The 21368-nt window shown below is 37.7% G+C and overlaps 1 protein-coding gene and 1 long non-coding RNA gene across 4 annotated transcripts; one reads left to right on the forward strand and one right to left on the reverse strand.

Annotated features, from left to right (window-relative positions):
• Positions 1–1032: 1032 nt before the first annotated feature.
• On the forward strand, positions 1033–2907 carry LOC138857615 (uncharacterized). The gene is made up of 2 exons (XR_011396771.1): positions 1033–2326; positions 2388–2907. It is a non-coding gene; the product is annotated as an uncharacterized lncRNA (long non-coding RNA).
• Positions 2908–3103: 196 nt separating this feature from the next.
• Traf-like (TNF-receptor-associated factor-like) lies at positions 3104–19708 on the reverse strand. 3 transcript variants are annotated; one of them, XM_014238239.3, is made up of 6 exons: positions 19042–19708; positions 4556–4972; positions 4352–4500; positions 4014–4294; positions 3832–3947; positions 3104–3731 (listed from the first exon to the last, which is right to left on the reverse strand). In XM_014238239.3, exons 1-6 carry the CDS (start codon positions 19174–19176, stop codon positions 3423–3425), a joined length of 1407 nt encoding a protein of 468 aa, XP_014093714.1. In that variant the 5' UTR covers positions 19177–19708; the 3' UTR covers positions 3104–3422. The 3 variants fall into 3 exon arrangements, with proteins under 3 accessions (XP_014093714.1, XP_036227706.1, XP_036227705.1); XM_036371813.2 differs by lacking the exon at positions 19042–19708 and adding an exon at positions 8995–9014; XM_036371812.2 differs by lacking the exon at positions 19042–19708 and adding an exon at positions 8835–8854.
• Between the last annotated feature and the right edge of the window lie 1660 nt (positions 19709–21368).

Genomic DNA, 21368 nt, shown 5'->3' on the forward strand with positions numbered 1-21368 from the left:
GCAGATGTCTGCTCGAATGAATTATTTGCGGGGTTCTTCGTGGTCAGATAACTATTGTAGTCAGTAGTAAAATAATTGTATTGGAGAGCTTCTATACTCCATTATTAACAAGTTTTTTTTTAAGTATTTCTTGGCTTAGTCAAACTTTAATATTTGTATCTGTTTAAATGAGCTAAGCCTCAGTATCACCACTCTCTCCGGTAACAACTGGCGCACCCTAATGCAACACACTACACCAGAAAACATTCACAGGTTCTCACCACTCGATGAAACCACACCACACAGGACAACACAACACACCATAACACGGCACCTGTAGACCTAACAAAAAGGACGGGATCATCGCCCTCACATCTTTATTCGCTTATCGTCCACGGGGCTGAGCGCCACATCATAACATTCGCAAAATCACATCCGTCTCGTGAACAGGCCAAGCGAGTTGCTTCCTTTTTCGTTGATACGAAACCTCCTGCGCGCAACTGCATTCGATCGACACCGCTCCGGATTCTTCTGCGATACTTCAACGGTCCTGCATGACACGTGTTGGAAGCCGGTTGTTTCATCGCATCCCCAGTTATTTCACCCACCATCGAATCTTCACGAGCGGCTACGCTTAAATTAATTACATCGTGCGGAACAAATGGTAGTCGGAAGGGACAAGGTCTATGCTATAAAGTGAGTGAAGCGCTTCTGATCCAAATATGATATTATATAATGACTTTAGGATGAGGTTTTTTGTATACTAAAGTAATGTAGAACTTTCAGGCACAAAGTTCGATATACAACGCGTAAAAAAAATAAAGTTTTCGTTTTCCAAAGTGTAGGTAGCGTTTATTGAGAAAAATGCTCAGAATTGCAGTTATTTCAGCCGATGTATGAGAGCATTGTTGTTGTGATAAGTGATCCGTCTTCGGCGGTTGGTTTTTTTCCAACGTGAACAATTTACATTCAAATGTTTATCTAATATTGAATGTATGCTGGTCCCACTAATGCCTATAGTTGTCACAATCTCACGATAGGTCACACGATCTTGCAATATCAGTTTGCACACAGCATTTACAGTTTTCGGAACAACAACTCGTTTTGGGCGACCTTCACGAAATTCGTCTTTGAATGATTTACGACCACTATTGAATTCACCATATCAACGATAAACATTGATCCTTGATGTAGCTTCATCGCCAACATTTGAATTAAATTCGCCGAAACACTGTTGCTGAAACACTGAGTGAATCTACAACCAAAGTTGTCAAAAATAATCGCGCGAAAATTTTCGCGAATAAATTCCATTTTCTTGGCCGATAAGAATACTTTAAGTTACTGTAAACAACAAAAATAGTGTTCGTATGTCAAAAGGTTCGGAGTATGTACATATGTACATATATATAACATCATAAATGACCAACTCTAAGATAAAGTTATGAGGGGCCAGATTGCAACACTAGAGTTGCCAAATCGATACTACGTATATGTTAATAAGATCCTAATTATGATTTTAATCCATTCATAATTTCGTAGAATAGCGATAATTGAATTATTACACAACGTTTTCCTTTTTGTAATATAAAATTTTGCCAATTCAAGAAAATATGCTTCAGCCTTTGATCTTTGCCAATTGCGAGAGTATAAAGTGTTTGAACACCTAAACTTAGAGTAAGTAATAACCAAATATTTAACCATTAAAAAAAAATAGACTATAATTGTGTTATGGTTTAAGAAACAGTGAATTTTATTTATTTTCTTTTTTTTTTTGTTTTGGTATTTCAAACATTTAAAATGATTTTGCCCAAAATGTCTTCACATTTCAGAGACCAACGCAAAATAAATAGTGTAAGGGTTTGTTAGTTCTAGGACATTTTTGAACAAATATCAATCTATACTAATATTATAAATGCGAAAGTCCGTTTGTTTGTTAAGCTTTCACGCAAAAACTACTTAACAGATCATCATGAAAGTTTGTACATATGCTCTTAGAGGTGTCAGAATGAACATAGGATATTTTTTATTACAAAATTTATAAATTTTTTACGGATTAATAAAAAAAATTATTTTGGAGGATGTATGTTTGGAAAATAAATTTGAAAATTTTGAAATTGAAAAAAAAAAATTGGCAGAAATGATTGTTTGTCGAAAAAATTAAAAATGAAAGAAAACAAAAATAAATGAAAATTAAAGAAAAAAAATAATGGTATTGGTTTTCAATATGATCCTTTAGTTGAGTATTCTAATCATCCCTTAATTGTTATTGGCTCAATGGATAAAAAATGTCAGTATTGTGATGCTTTTAAATGGAAAGATGAAACTGCTGGAATGTGTTGCAGCACTGGTAAAGTTTCACTTCTATTACTTGGTGAACCAGAAGAACCTTTAAAAACTTTATTGTTTAGTGTCACAGATGAGTCAAAACGATTTCTAAGTAAAATAAGGAAGTATAATTCTTGCTTTAAAATGACATATTTCGGAGTTGATAAAGTGATAAGAACGCCTGGATTTTCACCAACTTTTACTGTACAAGGACAAATATATCATCAAATTGGATCACTATTTCCAGGAAATAATGATCAGCATAAATTTTTGGAGGTGTATTTTATGGGTGATGAACAAAATGAAGTAAATCGTCGTTGCCAGTATATAGATGGAGTAGAAAGAGAAATATATATATAACATGATATTGCGTTAAAGCGCGTAGCTGATACTCATACATTTTATGACGCTTTGCAGTATCCATTAATTTTCAGTAAAGGTGAATCAGGATATCATTTCAATATTTCAGTCATCAAGCCGACAACGAACGAGCCAATTCCAAATAAAAAAGTAAAATACTTATTTGATGGATTCGATGCGAGCGAAGCCGCGGGTAAAAGCTAGTATATAATAAATAAAAGGTTCTATCTTGTTTTATTTTAATTATGAATATCTGATTATACTGCCTTAGCTCTGTTCCACAAAAGCTTGTCCTTGGTCATAACTGCTCACAACGTTCTGATGCATATAAACTAGTGATAAGAGAGCATAGACGTTTAACTTTTGTTCCGTAAATATCTTCTACCATGTGCATAGAAGGGAAGATAATTGGCCACACTTAAAGAACGAAATTGATGCATTTTCCAGACTTTCGAAAAAGAACATAATATACGATTATATATTATATTCTATTATATATATTTCGTATACTGATACATACTTATACATTTATTATATAAAAGTGGCAAAAAAGTGAAAGTGGCATAGATATGTACATACATACAAGTATATACAAAATCATGGTTCTCTCTTAGTTTAAATTGAAATCTGTGAACATGCTTAGCTTACAAACTGGTTCGCTTATCTATTCAAATATACCTATGAAAACCTTAATATGTATAGAAATCATACATATGTGTATATATGTATATAAGTAGAATTATTGCAATGTTTTTGGGTCACTTTAAAACCCGCACCTCCAAATATAAAGAATCATTACGCAAGAAATTCGAATTCGTTATAATCTTATGTGGTATATGAAAGTACTGGTTGTTCTGTATAAATTCATCGTTCTTCTTGCGCACCAGAATTGTCTTGACATAATCCTGCGACTCCTCGGCATTGTTGCTTTGCGCGCGTATAATTATGTCAGCTTGTAGGCGACACGGCCAGGACAGCAGAGCATCATACTCCCCGGCAATTACATTGAGGCATGCGATCAAGTTGCGGCCCTTCCACGTACCTTTACCGTTAGGGTGTATGTCGAGCTGCAAGTGAGTTCATAACCAAACCGTTAGATAAGTGCATTGGCAACACAATCATGTAACAATATGCTATTTTTGTGATCAATAGAGGGCGTCAACTTACGCGCAGCGCATAACCATATGGCTTATTGGAGAACATGGCGCTATGCAGTATCGTTTCATATTGTTTCGCCTCCTCTAGTTTCTTCGAGAAGTCTTTGATGCGCCAAATCAAGTGACCTGCTCATGAGTGCAAACATTACTTTGACTTTTGTTGAGTGGAGTACCACAAAATAGCGAACTTACCTCTTGTGTTTTGTATGCTGCTGAGCCTTTGTTGTGTGGCCAAATGGTTCTCCAAATCCGCCAGGGTTTGCATGGTCTGATGCAGTTTAGTGTCGATTTGATTCACTATACCCTCCAATTTCTCACAGCGCTCTTCCGTCTCGCAAACGATATTTTTCATGCTCTTCACTTCCAGATCCATATTCATCTGCTTCGCATTTAAATCGCTATTGGTAATAAACTTGGTTTTCAAATCACCATCAATAACATTTAAGAACTCTTCGATCTCGATGAATTTGTTACTGCAATGTATGAGAAAAGTCTGAGTAAAAATTCTACTAGCGTCAGCTCATACTAACAGATTCTTCTTCTCATTTTCCAAGATCATCTCTTCCAGTTTCATGGTGTTATCGTTTAAGTGGTTCACATGTTCTGCTACTTCCATCGACAATTGTTGAATATTCTTTTGCAACACGTCCATTTCACCTTGTATATCGGCTTTGACTTTCTACAATAATTTAAATTTATAAAATATTTTCAATATTAGGAATGTACTTTTCAACCTTTATCATTTCGAAATTGGCCACGTTGTCCTTATAGGCCTCGCCCACCTCGAACTGACGTTGCACAATCTCTTCATTGAGTAACGCTTTTACGCCTCTTACACTATCATCGGCTTCTTGTTTCCAATCCTCCAAGACCTGATTGTATTTACGCAAATTCCCAACATCTGTTATCAGATGCAATCGTTGGCCGATCTCCTCATTGAGTACCGAACGCAGCGCACTCAAATCTTTTTCCAGCTGATTTATTCGATTGTCCATGAATTGGTCGAGGCGTTCAATGCTATTCGACGATTGTGGTTGTGTTTTGGCTCGTGGGCACTCTTTTAGGTGAGAGCGCATACGAATTCGTGGCACAAAGGCGTTACAATTGTTCGGACACTGCTCTAGTACTTGGCCGCAATGTATGAGGTGTTCCTGCCAAAATTATAAAGATAAAATAAAATATGCTATATATATATTTTGTATATAAAAATATGTGCTAACTCGTAACTTTTTTCCATGCTTAGTTTGTAAGAAAAATTTGTAAAATAATAAAATACAAATGAATTAGATAAAACTCTGACATTCGCTCCCACTACGGAAAGGGTAAACATTGGTTAGAGTGAGTAGGTTAGAATAAAGGATCTTGATTTTTAGTTTTTGTTTGTACTACTTAGTTTTGTCGTAAACTCTATTACAAAGCTTTCTCGAAAAAGTGTCGTTAATTTTATACTCTCGCAACAAGTTGCAACAGAGTAAAATAGTTTTGTTCACCTAACGGTATGTATCACCTAAAACTAATCGAGATAGTGCAAGCTGTAAGTTAAGTAAAAATTAATATATCTTGATGAACCTTACACATATTCCTTGGCAATCGGACTGGCGCCGCGCCTACAAAACGCCATTTTAATCGATAACTAAGTTCCCCAATATATACAAGGCTGTTATTCAGTAAAACGATTCGTATTTGCACACATTGCAATACATAATGTCGACTCCTCCTTCGACAGTTTGAAAATGAATGAAATCGGATGATAACGCCAGACACTCCCTATATAATAGTTTTGTTAAAAACTACTAAAAGTGCCATAAATCAATAACCAAATGCGTCAGATACAATAAATGTTTAATCCGGGATTATACAAGGGGGTTCATAGGAGCCGATGTCAAAATTTGACGATAGGCATGGCACCGCCCACATTTTAGTGAAATCACATATCTTCGGAACTACTCGACCAATTCCAACCAAATGTGGTACATAGGATTATTTTAAAAATCTCACTATACAAACCAAGCACCGAGGACTGTATTGGAACAAAACTTTGCACAAATATGGGGACCCCATTGCCTAGTTCTAACTTTTTATCGTAAATAACGGTCAATCTGTGAGATCTAATTTTGCAATTCGGAGAGACTCACTATCTGATAATTGTATGCTTGTATGTCAAAAATGGATTGTATCGGGTCAATACTCCCCTTAGCCCCCATATACCTTATCGAAATATTTTCGAGCTTCCGGTTTATTTCATACCGCATATATCGGCTAATATGTGGGCTATCTAGCTAATGATGCAATTTTGTGCCTAAAATGGGTAAAATCGGGTGAAAATTTGCCTTAGCCCCCATATAACTAATCACAGAACTTTTAAATATTCGGTTGATTTTACCCCGTATATGTTGGTGATGGTATTTGAGGTAGCTTCATGAAACTCAGGGAGCAAGTTATTTTTTTAATAGTATATTGTATTACCAAAAATAGATAAAATCGGGCCAATGCTACCCCTATCTCTTATATACATATCTAATATAAGATTTTCAAACTTCCGGTTGGCATTATGCCATATACTTCGTATATCAGTCAATATGTAAGATATCCCAGCAAAATTAACCGAATGTATAATATTAGATATACAATACTATAGTTTAACGAATAATATGTATAATATATATATAATTATATAAATATATATATATAACTATGGTTTAATGCCAATAATATGCGAATTTAGCAAGGTATTCGTACCTCCCAAAAACTACCTATATTGATTTTCGTTGTTTTAACAAACCTTATGCCGAGTATATATTTATTCAATTGCTTGAAAATATGCTCATAATTACTGAAGTATAAGTAATACCAAAATTAACTCAATCAGCCTATCCCTTTCTCTGTCCCCAATATAGCCTTTCTAATAATTTCCGACTTTCCACCTGACAAAATGTGTGATACTTTAATAAAATTAAGTGATATGGATATAGACTTTGACCTTGGTTGCCGTTTTCACATCAACTCATCATATTAAATTTAGCTTCTTCAGTTGAGTTTATATCCTATATACATATCTCATTTGAAGCTGATTTTAATGCAATTTTAGCTGACGCGAATTAAAATATAGTAGTAAAACCGATTTGTGACCTATAATAAGTTATTAACCAAATTTGATTGCAATCCATTTACGATTTCGTCCAATAATTAGTATTGAATTGTTTCGCAACATTTTTTAATATAAAGTTTTCCTAACACCTGAAAGTATTTTCCCTGCAAACAATGTTATTCTAGGCGCTCAAAATAGGAGGTGAATGCTGTAGTGGTTTGGGGGTTATTAAAAGACGTTACCCCTCTTCACTTTTGTGAAAAAAGGATTAAAACTGGGGCAAAAGTGTTCCAGGATGATGTTCGAGAAGGCTTGGTAAAACAGTTATGCAATACTCTCTTCGATGGAAAGCCTTGAATCTTCCAGCAAGATTTTGCTCCATGAACAAGGCCAGCAGTGACTTAAATACAACATATGAAACCTAGCTGCAGTTGTATATCATCTGGTAGTCCAGTCTTGAAGCCATTGGATTACAGTTTGTGGTCAGAGTTGGAATAGAGAAATTTGAAGAGCCTCAAAAACTCTTTGATTCGAACAGCGTCGTCAATATATAATAGATCAAAGGCTGTAAAGACCTGTGTGAAAGCAAAAGGTGATCATTTCGAATAAAATTTTGTACATTGCTCATTTAATGTATGCATTATTAAATAAAATTAACTCTATTTAAAAATATATTAGGGTAACTTTGAAAAAATACCACTTCAATACTAAACAATACTGGCCGACTGTAGTGTATTCGAGTGTTTAGGACGACTTTGCCCGGGCATATTTTAGATTGATATTCCAAAAATGCTGTCAAACCTTTTATATAAATCCGATATATCAAGTGGCTATTGCACCACTAACATAAAGTTGTAATCTCTGTTTAGAATACCCTCGAGTATAGAATAAAATATTTGTATATAAAATTAATGTTTTCCTTCATTTTTTCCCTTCTATTCACCGAACGTTCCGCAAACCAATTGCAGGATATTAAGAAACGGCAATTAACAGATCTACCTTATACAATAATCTCATTCTCAATAAACTTTTTTAAAATATTATCAAACGAAAGCAGAATTCTAAAAACTATATTAGCAACTGCAAGCAATTATGCAATATAATACTTAAAATTCAATATTCCAAACCAAATACCGTTCGACATGGCCACATATACATAAATAAAACCCCACAGAACTCGTGCAATATCTGGATTCGTCAGATATTAGCAGTAGCTTTAAACGTTGAAAGAGATGTTGCATAATGTCATCGAAGACAAATGGGAGAAATAAATGGCCCCTACATTTCTATTACCGAGTTTTTTTCTTTTCGCACTCAAAAGGGCAATAACATATATTCGCCAGCTAAATTGTAAGAATCCGTATTCATCGCCTGAACAACTGTACGTGGTTATCTCTTGAGTCTCAATACCTTCTGAATTTTGGTTTTCCATGTAAGAATAATAATTAAGAACTTGAAAAATGTTTCTATAATTTTCTCTATTGCAATTTTATTTTCTCCATTATTCGATTTATCTAAGTCGTGCAATCTATAACTTCAAGGTTAAGAATCGAACAGAAAATAAATAGAAACTAAGGCATTCTATATTATAACTAATATAAGTGAAATTTCGACGAATTCAAACTTACAAAAATGGTTTGCATAAATCTATAACTATGTTAGAGTGTTATCCAGCGCACATAGTACTAAATGTATTATCTACTCGTACCCTTTTTATCTAATTGTTTTAAAACAATTTATGGACTCATAATAAGTATGAGGCAGATATGTTCAACGGCAAATCTGTTGCACAGACTTGTATAAATGTGTTTGCTGAACTTGAGCAGCCATGGATAGCTTTGAGCCATCTACTACTCTAACTACAACTGGCCAAAAAATGCAAATATTTGAGAAGAGCGATAAGAGTTTAAAGACAAATTCCATACTTATCAGAATTTTGACTGCTATCAAGTTGCTTATCTGAGAAGGTCACTATTATCATAAAGATATACCCGAATTTTAGTAAATAGTTTAATGAGCACATTATTTAAAAATTTTAATTTTCACTTCATATAACATTTTAACATTTTTGAGCGAATTTCTTACTTAAAACTTTTTAATTTGCCGATTGGTTTCTCAATTTTAAGCAATATAACTGTGCGCAAAGGAACCGTTTGACAGCGCGATGGGGACTAAATAAGTTTAAGGTCAGTTTGTTGCCGTTACGATATATACCGTTATTGACTAATGGCACTAGGAGACGTGATGGTCTATTGATAACCGGGACATTTTCTATAGAATGCCCTTATCTGAAAACTCTGCCATACACGTATATTTGTTTGTATGAATGGGTAAATATGTGTGCAAATACATAAGTATGTATGTAAGTAGTTGGGTAGAAATTTGTATTAGTAATTTGCGTTCACATTTCGCATTTTATTACAATACTCGTTCCACTGATATAAATTAATTTTAACAAGTAAGGAAGGGCTAAGTTCGGATGTAACCGAACATTTTATACTCTCGCAAAGTCAAATGGTATACTCGTTTGAGATTTCTTTGTGGATTGACTGATATTTTCGGTAGAAGGTCAACTATAGGCACTGGGGTCCACATATATAGTACTTAGGGGTTTGAACAGTTTTGGTTCGATTTAGACAATTTTTGGCCGCAAGGTGGCATACTTTAATTGCATTATTCACGCAAAGTTTTACGCCGATATAATCATTGTTGCTTGATTTGCATAGTGGAAAGTGAAAGAATCAAGTGGTATTTAAAATGGTGTCATATGGAAAATAGGCGTGGTTGTAATCCGATTTCGCCCATTTTCGCACTATGACATAGAAACAAGAAAAGAACATTACGCACCGAATTTGGTTGAAATCGGTTAAGCTGATCTCGAGATATGGGTTTTCACCTAAAAGTGGGCTGTGCCACGCCCACTGTCTAATTTTGAACGCGGTTCCTATAAAGTCATCTTATACCATCTCAGAGATAAAATTTAATGTCTCTGGCGTGTTTAGTGCTTGATTTATCGCGCTTTTAGTAGTTTTTAACAGTACCGTTATATGGGGAGTGGGCGGAGTTGCCACCCGATTTCAACTATTTTCACACCGTCAATAGAAGTGCTAAAAATATTTGCTTCCAGTGAATTTTGTTATTATAGCATTAGCGGTTTAGGAGATATGCACATTAAACCTATTAGAGGCGGGACCACGCCCACTTTTTAAAAAAAAATTTAACTGCAGATGCCCCTCCTTAATATGATCCTGTGTACCAAATAACAGTCTTGTATCTTATTGCGGAGCTTAGTTATGGCAAGTTATTTGCTTTTAATTAATGGCGTTTTGTGGGCGTGGCAGTGGTCTGATTACGCCCATCTGCAATACCAACCGTCTCACGGTACCATGAAACATGTCTACCAAGTTTCATAAAGATATCTCAATTTTTACTCAAGTTAGAGCTTGCACGGACGGACGGACAGACGGACGGACGGACAGACGGACGGACGGACAGACAGTCACCCGGATTTCAACTCGTCTCTCCATTCCGATCATTTATATATATATAACCCTATATCTAACTCGATTAATTTTAGGTGATACAAACAACCGTTAGGTGAACAAAACTATTATACTCTGTAGCAACAGGTTGCGAGAGTATAAAAATTGCTAAAAAAAAATAATTTCCATTTCTATACATATGTACATAATATTATCGTTCACTTAAATAACAAGTAAGGAAGGGCTAAGTTCGGATGTAACCGAACATTTTATACTCTCGCAAAGTCAAATGGTATACTCGTTTTAGATTTCTTTGTGGATCTTGCCGCCTTGTTCTATGTTGACCGATATTTTCGGTAAAAAGACAACTATAGGCACTGGGGTCCACATATTCAGTACCTAGGGGCTTGAACAGTTTTGGTTAAATTTAGATAATTTTTAGTCACAAGGTGGCATACTTTAAACGTATTAATCACGCAAAGTTTTACGCCGATATAATCATTGTTGCTTGATTTGCATAGTGGAAAGTAAAAGAATCACACGGAATTTAAAATGATGTTATATGGAAAATAGAAGAATATTATGTACCGAATTTGTTTGAAATCGGTTAAGCAGATCCCAAGATATAGGTTTTCACATAAAAGTGGGCGGTACCACGCCCACTATATAATTTTGAACACGGTTTCTATAAAATCATCTTATACCATCCCAGAGATAAAATTTAATGTCTCTGGCTTGTTTAGTGCTTGATTTATCGCGCTTTTAGTAGTTTTTAACAGTACCGTTATACGGGGAGTGGGTGAGGTTGTCACCCGATTTCACCCATTTTCACACTGTCGATAGAGATGCTAAACACATTTGTTCCCAATGAATTTTGTTATTATTGCTTTAGTGGCATAGGAGATAAACTATTAGGGGGCGGGACTACGCCCACTTAAAAAAAAAATTTAACTGCAGATGCCCCTTCCTAAGGTGATCCTGTATACCAAATAAGAGTATTGTATCTTGTTGTTGAGCTTAGTTATGGCAATTTATTTGTTTTTGATTAATGGCGTTTTGTGGGCGTGACAGTGGTCCGATTACACCCATCTGCAATACCAACCGTCTTACGGTACCAAGAAATTTTTGTACCAAGTTTCATATAGATATCTCAATTTTTACTCAAGTTACAGCTTGCACGGACGGACGGACGGACAGACAGTCACCCGGATTTTAACTCGTTTCTTCATTCTGATCATTTATATATACACAAGTATAACCCTATATCTAATAAGATTAGTTTTAGGTGATAAAAAACAACCGGTAGGTGAACAAAACTATTATACTCTGTAGCAACAAGTTGCGAGAGTCTAAAAATCGGTGAATAAAATGTATGGGGATATTTTTCTAATCATAAATAAAACTTCCATACAGATCCATATATACGGTGAATTGACAGGTAAATAATTTCTCAGAAGGATAGCCTAATTCAGATATTATTCCATTGTTTCAGTATTCCCAACATGAGTTGGAAAGATACTGTCTTTGTTTGTCTTTTACAGTATATGTCATTCATTTGAAGCGTAAACAACAATACATTTTTTTTACTCAAATATGTCGAACTTGTACCTGAAAAAGTGTTTTGCAGGGACTACTCATAAACTTAATATAAAGATATCCTCAGCCGAAAGACATCGTGTTTTGGTGTAAGTTTATGGTGAACATACACTAGCTGAGCAAACGTGCCAAAAGTGGTTTTACGATTTAAAAGAAGTGATTTTAACTTGGAAGACGAAAAGGGTGCTGGGCGGTTTGAAAATGAGGAAGTGAAAGCTTAATTCGATGAAAATTGCTATTCACAGAATCTTTGGGATTCCCCGAAACAGCCATTTCAAAAGGTTTAAAAGTAAAAGAAGTCGTTTTTGCATCGTATTGTAACTGGTGATATAAAATGGATCCATTACGACAAAGCCGAATATACATGAGGCCAAGTTAATGCTCCGTATTTAGTGAGATCAGAAGGGTGAATCCATTAATTGGGAACGCTACCGAAAGCAACTCAACAAATTAAAGTGAACGATTCTCGAAAAATATCCGGGATTTGCGACTAGGCACGAGGCAAAAAATTTTCCATTATGGCAACGTTCGGTCTCATCTTGCGAGACCGGTTAAAAGTATTTGGAAAACGACGGCTGGGAAGTTTTGCTTTACCTGCCTTATAGCCCAGACCTTGTCCATTCCGACTACCATTTGTTCCGGCCGTTACAGAGCGTCCTCTTTGGAATACGGTTCACATCTGAACAGGGTATTAAAAATTTGTCAAAATACGCACGAATATAGTTATAGACCCAATAGTTTTAAAAATTACCATGCGAAGATTTACACCGAAATAGCATTAAAGAATAAAGAAAATGGAATTCCAAAACCTCGGAAATTTTGACTTCATTTGGGAGCGAGTTAGTTGATCAGTTTTTAAGTTGTTTCAGTTTCCAAAACAGCCGGTTCTACGTTACCGGAATTGACCCGGATTTTATCTGGCCAAGAGCTGTTATTTCGGCGATCTAACCCTGTTTGGATCGGTAAGTTCTAGGTTAAGTTTGTCGTCATTGAAGCAACGCCTAGCAGCAGGGTTGCTTCTTATCCTCCTGACCCGTGCTGGCATTGAAGGCTCCATCCAAACTCCACCTCGGTTAGGTGCAATACATGCAATGGATGGAGCCATCTTAAGACCTGTTTAGGCCTTAAGAAACAGAGGGAGTGGACCACGAGTTACGTGGCCCTATGCTGTCAACGCAATACTGCGACATCTGCCTCAACAGCTACGCAACCTGCACCATGTTCGCGCACTGCGCCGCCACTCTAGTCGAGCGGCCAAGATAGTACCTCCACGGCCCTAAGGAGCTCACACAGACAGCATGAATCCCAGTCTGACCAACTTCCCCCAACCTGCATCCAGCTCCAGTCCTCGTGCGAGAGCCACCCAGCAACTCCTGGTTCCTTGCAGAGTCTGTTTCGTGTGTCAGACCGTAATACGCCGGAATGTCACATCAGTCAAGTGCAGTTCTTTTACTGGCTGGTATCACTTTCTGTCGTGTTCTGGTCTGCGCACCACACGAGAGTGGAGTGCGTCGTATGTTGCCCCATGCTGTAGGAGTCTGCCCCCGCAATCACATACAGTGGCGTCGCCAATCAACACCACAGTGCGACATCCGCCCATGCGGATAGCACAGCTGCAACAACCACCACTTACACGCACCCCACTCACCCCTAGGATCACGACTGGACATCCGCGACAAACGCGACTCTTACAATTCAACTGCAACGGACTCCAGAGTAAGATCGAGGAGATAGTTGCATTCATGATCCGGGTGCGCCTAACGATAGCTGCGGTCCAAGAAACCAAGCTAAACAGCCGCTCAGATCTTCTGAGTTGTGCAGGTTTCAACGTTTTACGTAAGGATCGCGAGCGAAATAATGGTGAAGGCCTAGCCTTCATATTGCACAACACCGTGCAGTATCGTCTTATCGATGTTGACATCGACCGTAGGGACACTACCCTAGAATGTCAGGGTATAGCTGTCTGGTAAGGCGATGTCGACCTCGAAATATTTAACATATACATCCCCCCAGTTACATGTTGCCCAAAAGGATATCACCCGAATATAGATGCGCTACTTCGTGGTGAAAATCGTTTGGTGCTAGGCGACTTTAACGCGCATCACGATCTTTGGCATTCCTGCCTGATCGTAGGGGGATGGAGCTGGCGGAAGAGATTAACGATTCGACATTCTGCATAATGAATAACGAAGCCCCCAACAGAATTATGGGCACCTGTAATAGCTCGCCAGATATTTCCATCGTTAGCGGTGGTCTGATAAATAGTATAACCTGGCGACCTATGCTAACTCTCGCATCAGACCATCTGCCCATAATTATCTCGATCGAGAAACCTCCCGACTTTATTTCTGTGGACAACCGCACTTTTGTTAACTTTAACAAAGCTAACTGGGTCGACTTCACAGAATTTACCGAGAGCACCTTCAACGCACTACCCATTCCTACGGACGTCATCGTTGGCGAGCGTCAATTCCGCAAGGTGATCGCTGCTGCTATTGCTCGCTTCATACCGGCTGGAATAATCGCGGAAAACCGCCATAATTTCCTAGCCAAAGCAACTGCACTAGCAAACGAGCGCGATACCTTACGCCATGCCGATCCCTGTTATCCCCGAATAAGGGATCTCAATTTGGAGATTCGGCAAATGGTAAACCAACATAAGCGGACAAATGGATAGATCCCCTGAAGTCCTGTAACCTCTCCACCGGTGTAGGTAAGCTTTGGACTACTGTCAAGGCCCTGTCAAATCCGTGGAGACATGATGATCGGGTTGAAATTCAATTCGATGGCCATGCCTCCTCGGACCCAAAGAAGTGCGCGAGCTATTTTAGCTGGCAGTTTATACTGCACCCTTCGACTGACAAGGCCAAATGATGTGTTACTCGACGGCTGCGCAAAATGCCAAAAGACTGCGCACCACTTACTTTCACCGATGGTAGAGTGCCATCACAAAGGCCAAATCGTCTAAATTCATTGGCCTTAACGGAATAAGCATGCTGATGCTAAAACACCTAGGCCCAACGGGAGTAAATTATCTCACTAAGGTCCTCAACCTGTCGATATCCACTCTTCAAATACCCGATGTGTGGAAAGTCGGAGGAGTTGTCCCACTACTGAAGCCTGGGAAACCCGCCAACAAAGGGGAGTCTTATCGTCCGATAACTCTTCTTTCCCCAGTAGTGAAGACACTTGAGGCCTTGTTACTCCCGACAGTCTTCGACTAACTCTCGTGCCGATAAGACGTCTGCTTTGTATCGGAGTTCTCTTGATTAGTTAGTTTCTTCTCACCCCACTTCTAAGTGTGTTGAATATTTTCTTTAGTTATTTTTCTTTCTCGCCTACCACATACGCATAGTTGTTGTTAAAGTAAACGTCGCGAAGCTAATCGTCGAATTCGCGAAGCTAATCGTTGCGCAATACTCGATACCGGTCAAATAAAAAGAAAAAAGAAAAGTGATCACGAAATAAGTGCACCCTTATCTGCATTCCTTTTGCTCCGTGAAACCAAAATCGTTGACCCAAAATTCATAATAATTAGTACAACCGACCCATTAAAACCCCTTTCATCCTACTCCTGTTTCGCTATACACCGTGCCATCCAGCAGATGAGCAGCCAAGTGCACTCAATAACCTTCCTACGTGATGGAAAGTTACTTCTTCTAGTAAAAAGCAGTGAAATCGCATACAAATTCCTCAGAGTTAAGACTCTTGGAGACATATGTGATGTGTCACATTCCATCAATCCCTAAACCATGTGAAAGGCACAATTTATGCGCCGTTCCTTAATAATGTTCGTGAAGAGGAAATTATTAAAGAACTGAGCTCTCAAGGTGTCGTAGCAGCCTATAAATTCCTAAAAAAAATAGAAGGAAAAGAACGTCCTACGGGAGTGTTGTTGCTAACTTTTAATCTTTATAACCTACCCAGTAAAATTGATATTGCCTGGTGTACAGTTTTAGTTCGACAATACATACCCCTCCCCATGCGCTACAAATCATGTCAGCTTCTAGGGCATACACCAAACATTGTAACCGTTCTCCACTTTGTGTAAATTGCTCCCTTCCTCCCCATACCCCACAAGAATGCGAACGCATTCTTTGCGCCAACTATTCCCAACAAAACCCATCCTCCTTCAGAGAATGCAGTAACTTCCTGCAAGCAAAAGAAATCCTCAAAATAAAACCAATAAATAAATGTTCTATGCGCGAGGCTATCAAAACGCACAAAGAACAACAAACCATTCAAAGCTCTCCTAGCAGCTCTTACGCTGCCATAGTATCCAACCAAAATGCAAACAAAAATGATTCTCTACCAACAACCAACAAAAACAACGAAGTAAAAAATTCAGATGAAACAAAAAATAACAAAGACAATAACCAAATTGTAAATCTTGATCATAAAGAAAACACCTCCTCCAATTATCCCCCTCCTATGGACTTTACCAACTCTCCTCACTCTTCAGCAACAGAACCCACCTCATTTGTAGAAACAAATAATCAGGAGTATGACTTCTCGTCTTATTCCTCATCTCTTAATATTTTATATAATTCTTCATATCAAACCAACAATGATTTCCCCACAGATCAACATACTCTCACCGGCATATCCCTCTCCCACCCTGCTGAACCCCAAACTCTTTACGACCCTCTCCCTTCGCTCTCACGAGTAATCTCCACTTCTCAAATGCATGTCAAGTCAGATGATGACATGTGACTTACGCAAAACCAAACTCAGCTATAAATTAAAATTAAATACGCCTTTATACATACATATATTTACATCTGCTTCCCACTATATTTTTTTTTTAATGACGTTTAAAGTTGTTCAATGGAACATGAACGGCTATATTAATAACTACCATGAGCTTGAATTGCTCATTAAAGAGAAAAATCCAGATGTTATCTGCATTCAAGAGACTCATGTAGCTGTATCATCCAACACCAATTTTGTTTATCCCAAACAATACCTTGGGATCCCAACAATACCTTAAGAAAATATTTCAAGAACATAGTCGCAATAAAAGTCTTATGGAGTGGAGACGATTTGAACACCGATACACAAATCTCAATCGTGCTCGGAACAAAGTCATTTACCCCACCAGCATCAGTCGCTTACAATCAACCATCTTCACACGCCTAAGGATAGGTCATACTCAGTTAACACATCAACACATTCTCATCGGCAGACAGCCACCAAATTGCCCTTACTGCGGGAACAACTTGTCCATCGATCACATTTTCAACAATTGTTTGGCTTTAGAGAGTATTAACAATAATCACTTTATCACTGATCAGTATCATAAATTATTAACTACACCATCTCATGATAATATTACAAAGATTTATAATTTTCTAGTAGAATGTAACTTGCAAAATATAATATAAGTTTTACTTTAGCTTTTTCTTTATATATTAACATTCGGAGCCGATGGCCACCGTTGCTTGTGCTCCTCTATGTAGTTAGGTCTAATATTTGTATATTATTCCTAATAAACAATAATAATAATAATAATGTTACTCCCGACGTTCACTCACCGCCTTAGTCTAGCAGAACATCAGCATAGCTTCCGGAAAGTGTACAGCACCACCACTGCACTTAGCGTCATAAACAGATAGTTCATGGCCTAAACCAGAAGCCACCCTACGAGAGGACGATCCTCGTAGCGTTGAACTTGTCGAAAGCCTTCGACACAGTCAACCTCACAACGCTACTTGAGGACATCGAACAATCTGCGCTCCCTCCAGGGCTGAAGCGGTGGACCATGAACCTGAGCTGTCGGCATTCATCCGTACTGTTTCGAAGTCAAAACTCCAAACTGAGAAGAATTAAACAGGGGGTTCCGCAGCGTGGTGTCCTCTCCCTTTTACTGTTTAACTTCTACATCTCGAAACTCCCTCAACCACCAGAGGTAATTTCCGTGACCTCGTACGCTGATGACTGCACGATATTGACGTCGGGCAATGAACTCGATGGCATGTGCTCGAAAGTAAACGGTTATCTCTCTGATCTTTCTCGCTCTTCTCTGCAAGGAGTCTGACACTCTCCCCCACTAAATCCACAGCGTCCATATTTACGAACTGGACGAAGGAGTACAGATTGGATCTAAACATTTCAGTCGATGGCACCAAAATTCGGATGGTAAACAACCCTAAAATTTTAGGCGTTACACTAGACAGTCTTTGCTCCTTCACTCCTCACACGACCGCGATAACTGCCAAAGTACAGAGCCAATAAAATCCTCAAATCACTTGCCGGCAGCTCTTGGGGAAAAGACAAATAAACATTGCTGGCGACATACAAGGCAATCGGCCGGCCGGTCCTAAATTATGCAGCCCCAATATGGTCGCCTGGATGTAGTGCCACGCAGACGAAGAAGCGTTACCCTCGCGCAACTTCGTTTTGGATATTGTAGCAGGTTAAACTCTTACTTAACCCAGAATAGACCCCGACATACCAAACATATGTCCTCCGTGCAATGAGTCTCCGCATGACACTAACTACCTCTTTGCATGCCCAACAAACCCCACTCATCTAACACCCTTTTCCCTATGGTCCGACCTCGTCGAAACAGTTCGTTTCCTGGACCTCCCGTTTTATGACCTAGACGATAACCAATCTGGAATTTATCACCCAAACGGGGACTATGTAACCGTTACAACAACAACATCAACATCAGGTTTTGAGATATCGATTTGAAATTTCGCAGACGCCTTTTTCTTTCTAAGAAGCTGCTCTGTAGTATAGAATATAGCTGCCATACAAACTGATCGATTAAAATTTAGTTCTTGTCGGTTCAGTATGTTCACGAAATTTGAATTTTGCACAGACTGCACCATTTATGAATTTCATTGATATCGCTTTTTGTTTAGAAAGCTACCGTACACTAATAGTTCTCAATAATTAAATTATTATAAACAGTAAATGTAATATGAACAAAAAATACTTATGAGCGTGTAATAAAACTAGAAAAGTGATTGGCCATAAAATTGTTTGATGAAGTGCTTATTAGATCTAATGATGTTCACCGAGATAGTTGTCTGTGGCAAAAGCTTACCGTAAAGGTTTGCGAGTCGAACCATTCGTTGCAGAATAGACATGACGATTTCTCATACTTAAGAACAGTCGTTGTGCCATTTGACGGTACAGCGCCATTCGAATTGCGCGAATAACCATTGCCGTTCGTGGCCATAATGAATACACAGATAATAAGTATGTATGTTCGTAGTTGTAGTAGAAGAAGTTCTTAAACGAGTGTGTATAAATTAAAGCAATTCGTACGAAGCTTCACGCAATTACACGTTGCCATTAAAAAGGCAAGCACTTCACATCGATTCACCGCTCTTAATTATGACAACTAATTAACACTTCCAACTGGTTTGGAGCAATTAACTCAATTGCACGACAGTTGCGCACACGTTCGCATAAACGACCACTTAGATATATACATACATATGTATACAAGTATATACTTGTATGTATATGATACAAAAGCTCTGATTAAGATAGAATTATTGTCGGAATAATTGGTTTGTAAGTTTGTCCAAAACTTCTTATATTTCTATATATGTATATGTATCCACCGTCCACTTTTGACACATTCTACCTACGCGTGTCCCACAAGCACCGTCGCGGTTGTGCGGAAGCTGAACTAATTTACAAAACGTAATGCCAACGAATCGCTAAGCGATACAACTCTTTGACGACTAAATTTCTCAATAGAACGTAGGCAACTACAGCCCAATAGATGCATGAAAATAGGCAATAAAAAGAACAAAAAATTTAAACAAACAAAAATTCAATGAGAGTTTTATCAATAATTTCATAAACAGTAAAGAAAAAGATAATAATAGCGCAACTACAGCAGGGAAATTAATTGGTATAAAATTCAACAGAAACAACAACAACATACACATATGTGAGAACACTTCATATGTCATAATATCTGTTAAATATTTGCCTACATACACACACAATACTACATACATACAAATAATCGTATCTATATTTGCCTGTGCCTTTGTTATCAGCACAACAACAACAACAAGAATACATAGCCACTAAAATGCGATAACAATAAGCGTAAAGAAATGATAATGAAAGTGTGATTCTGCGTTTTGCAGAAATATTCGCGTCTACACTTGCGCTATGAGTGTGTGTAAAGGTTCTTATTTCTACAAATGTTATGTACATGTGGATCTACGTTGTTGGCGTGAATATTTATAATTCACCTGTTGACTTGTTTTTAGCTCCACAAAGTGTACAGGTTCTGTAGTTATCAGAATTAAGCATAAAAGGGTGAACAACTTTCAAGTAGCTCGTTACTCTCTTCAATTTCTGAACACGCATATTACTTATATATAAAGGGTGTTTTTTTAGAGGTATAGAACTTTAAACTGCAATAAAACAACGATGGATTATTCGATTGACATGAATTTTATTTCTCCGAAAGATAATCTTGTGGCATTACATATTAAATATGATTTCTGGCATATGACCGCCACGGCTGGCTCGGATGTAGTCCAAGCGGTTAAGCGTTTGCGGCTTATGCGCATAGACCAATGACTTTACATAATCCCACAGAAAGTAGTGTAGCGGTGTTAAATCACAAGATCTTGGAGGCAAATTCACAGGTCCCAAACGGGAAATTAGGCGGTCATCAAACGTGGCACGAGCTGTGTGACATGTTGCTCTCTCTTGTTGGAACCACAGCTCCTGGACATCATGGTTGTTCAATTCAGTGTTTTTTTTTTGTTGACGTAGCCCTTTAATCGGAAGTGCGCTTCATTGCATCATACGATAAAATGAACGTAGTGCGCGATACGTATTCCGCACAGAACCATTATTTTCGAAATAAAATTGCACTATTTGCAAGCGTTGTTCAGGCGTGAGTCAATTCATGATGAATTGCCAAAACAAACTGAAAATAAATAGCTTGACAGCTGTTTGCTTCTTGAACAGTAATGTCAACTTAAAGTTCTACACCTCGAAAAAAAGTTGCTATAAAGGTCTAATAATTTTGCGATGGCAAAAACTATCGATAATGGAAACCCCGAATTGCTGATTAAATTGTTATGTGTCAGAAACATATGTATTTTTTTAATTTTTTAATTTTCTAGTTTCTCATACAATATTGATAATGGTCTTCTACTTTTAGAAAATATAAAATTATAAATAAGGTAAAAAATAATCATTTACGTAATTCGAAATTGTTTTATGGTTTCGTTAACTCCAAACGCAGGATTTCCGAATTTACGTCCAAACCCAAATATAAATCTATCATGTCATGTGACAATCACATGCTTTCTAATATGTTTGTAGAAGTCTTCAAGTCAAATTACTACTGTACTAATAATCCTCAAAACTTTTCATATCAGCATAATT

The sequence above is a fragment of the Bactrocera oleae genome, chromosome 5 (assembly GCF_042242935.1).
Source record: "Bactrocera oleae isolate idBacOlea1 chromosome 5, idBacOlea1, whole genome shotgun sequence".
NCBI lineage: Eukaryota > Metazoa > Arthropoda > Insecta > Diptera > Tephritidae > Bactrocera > Bactrocera oleae.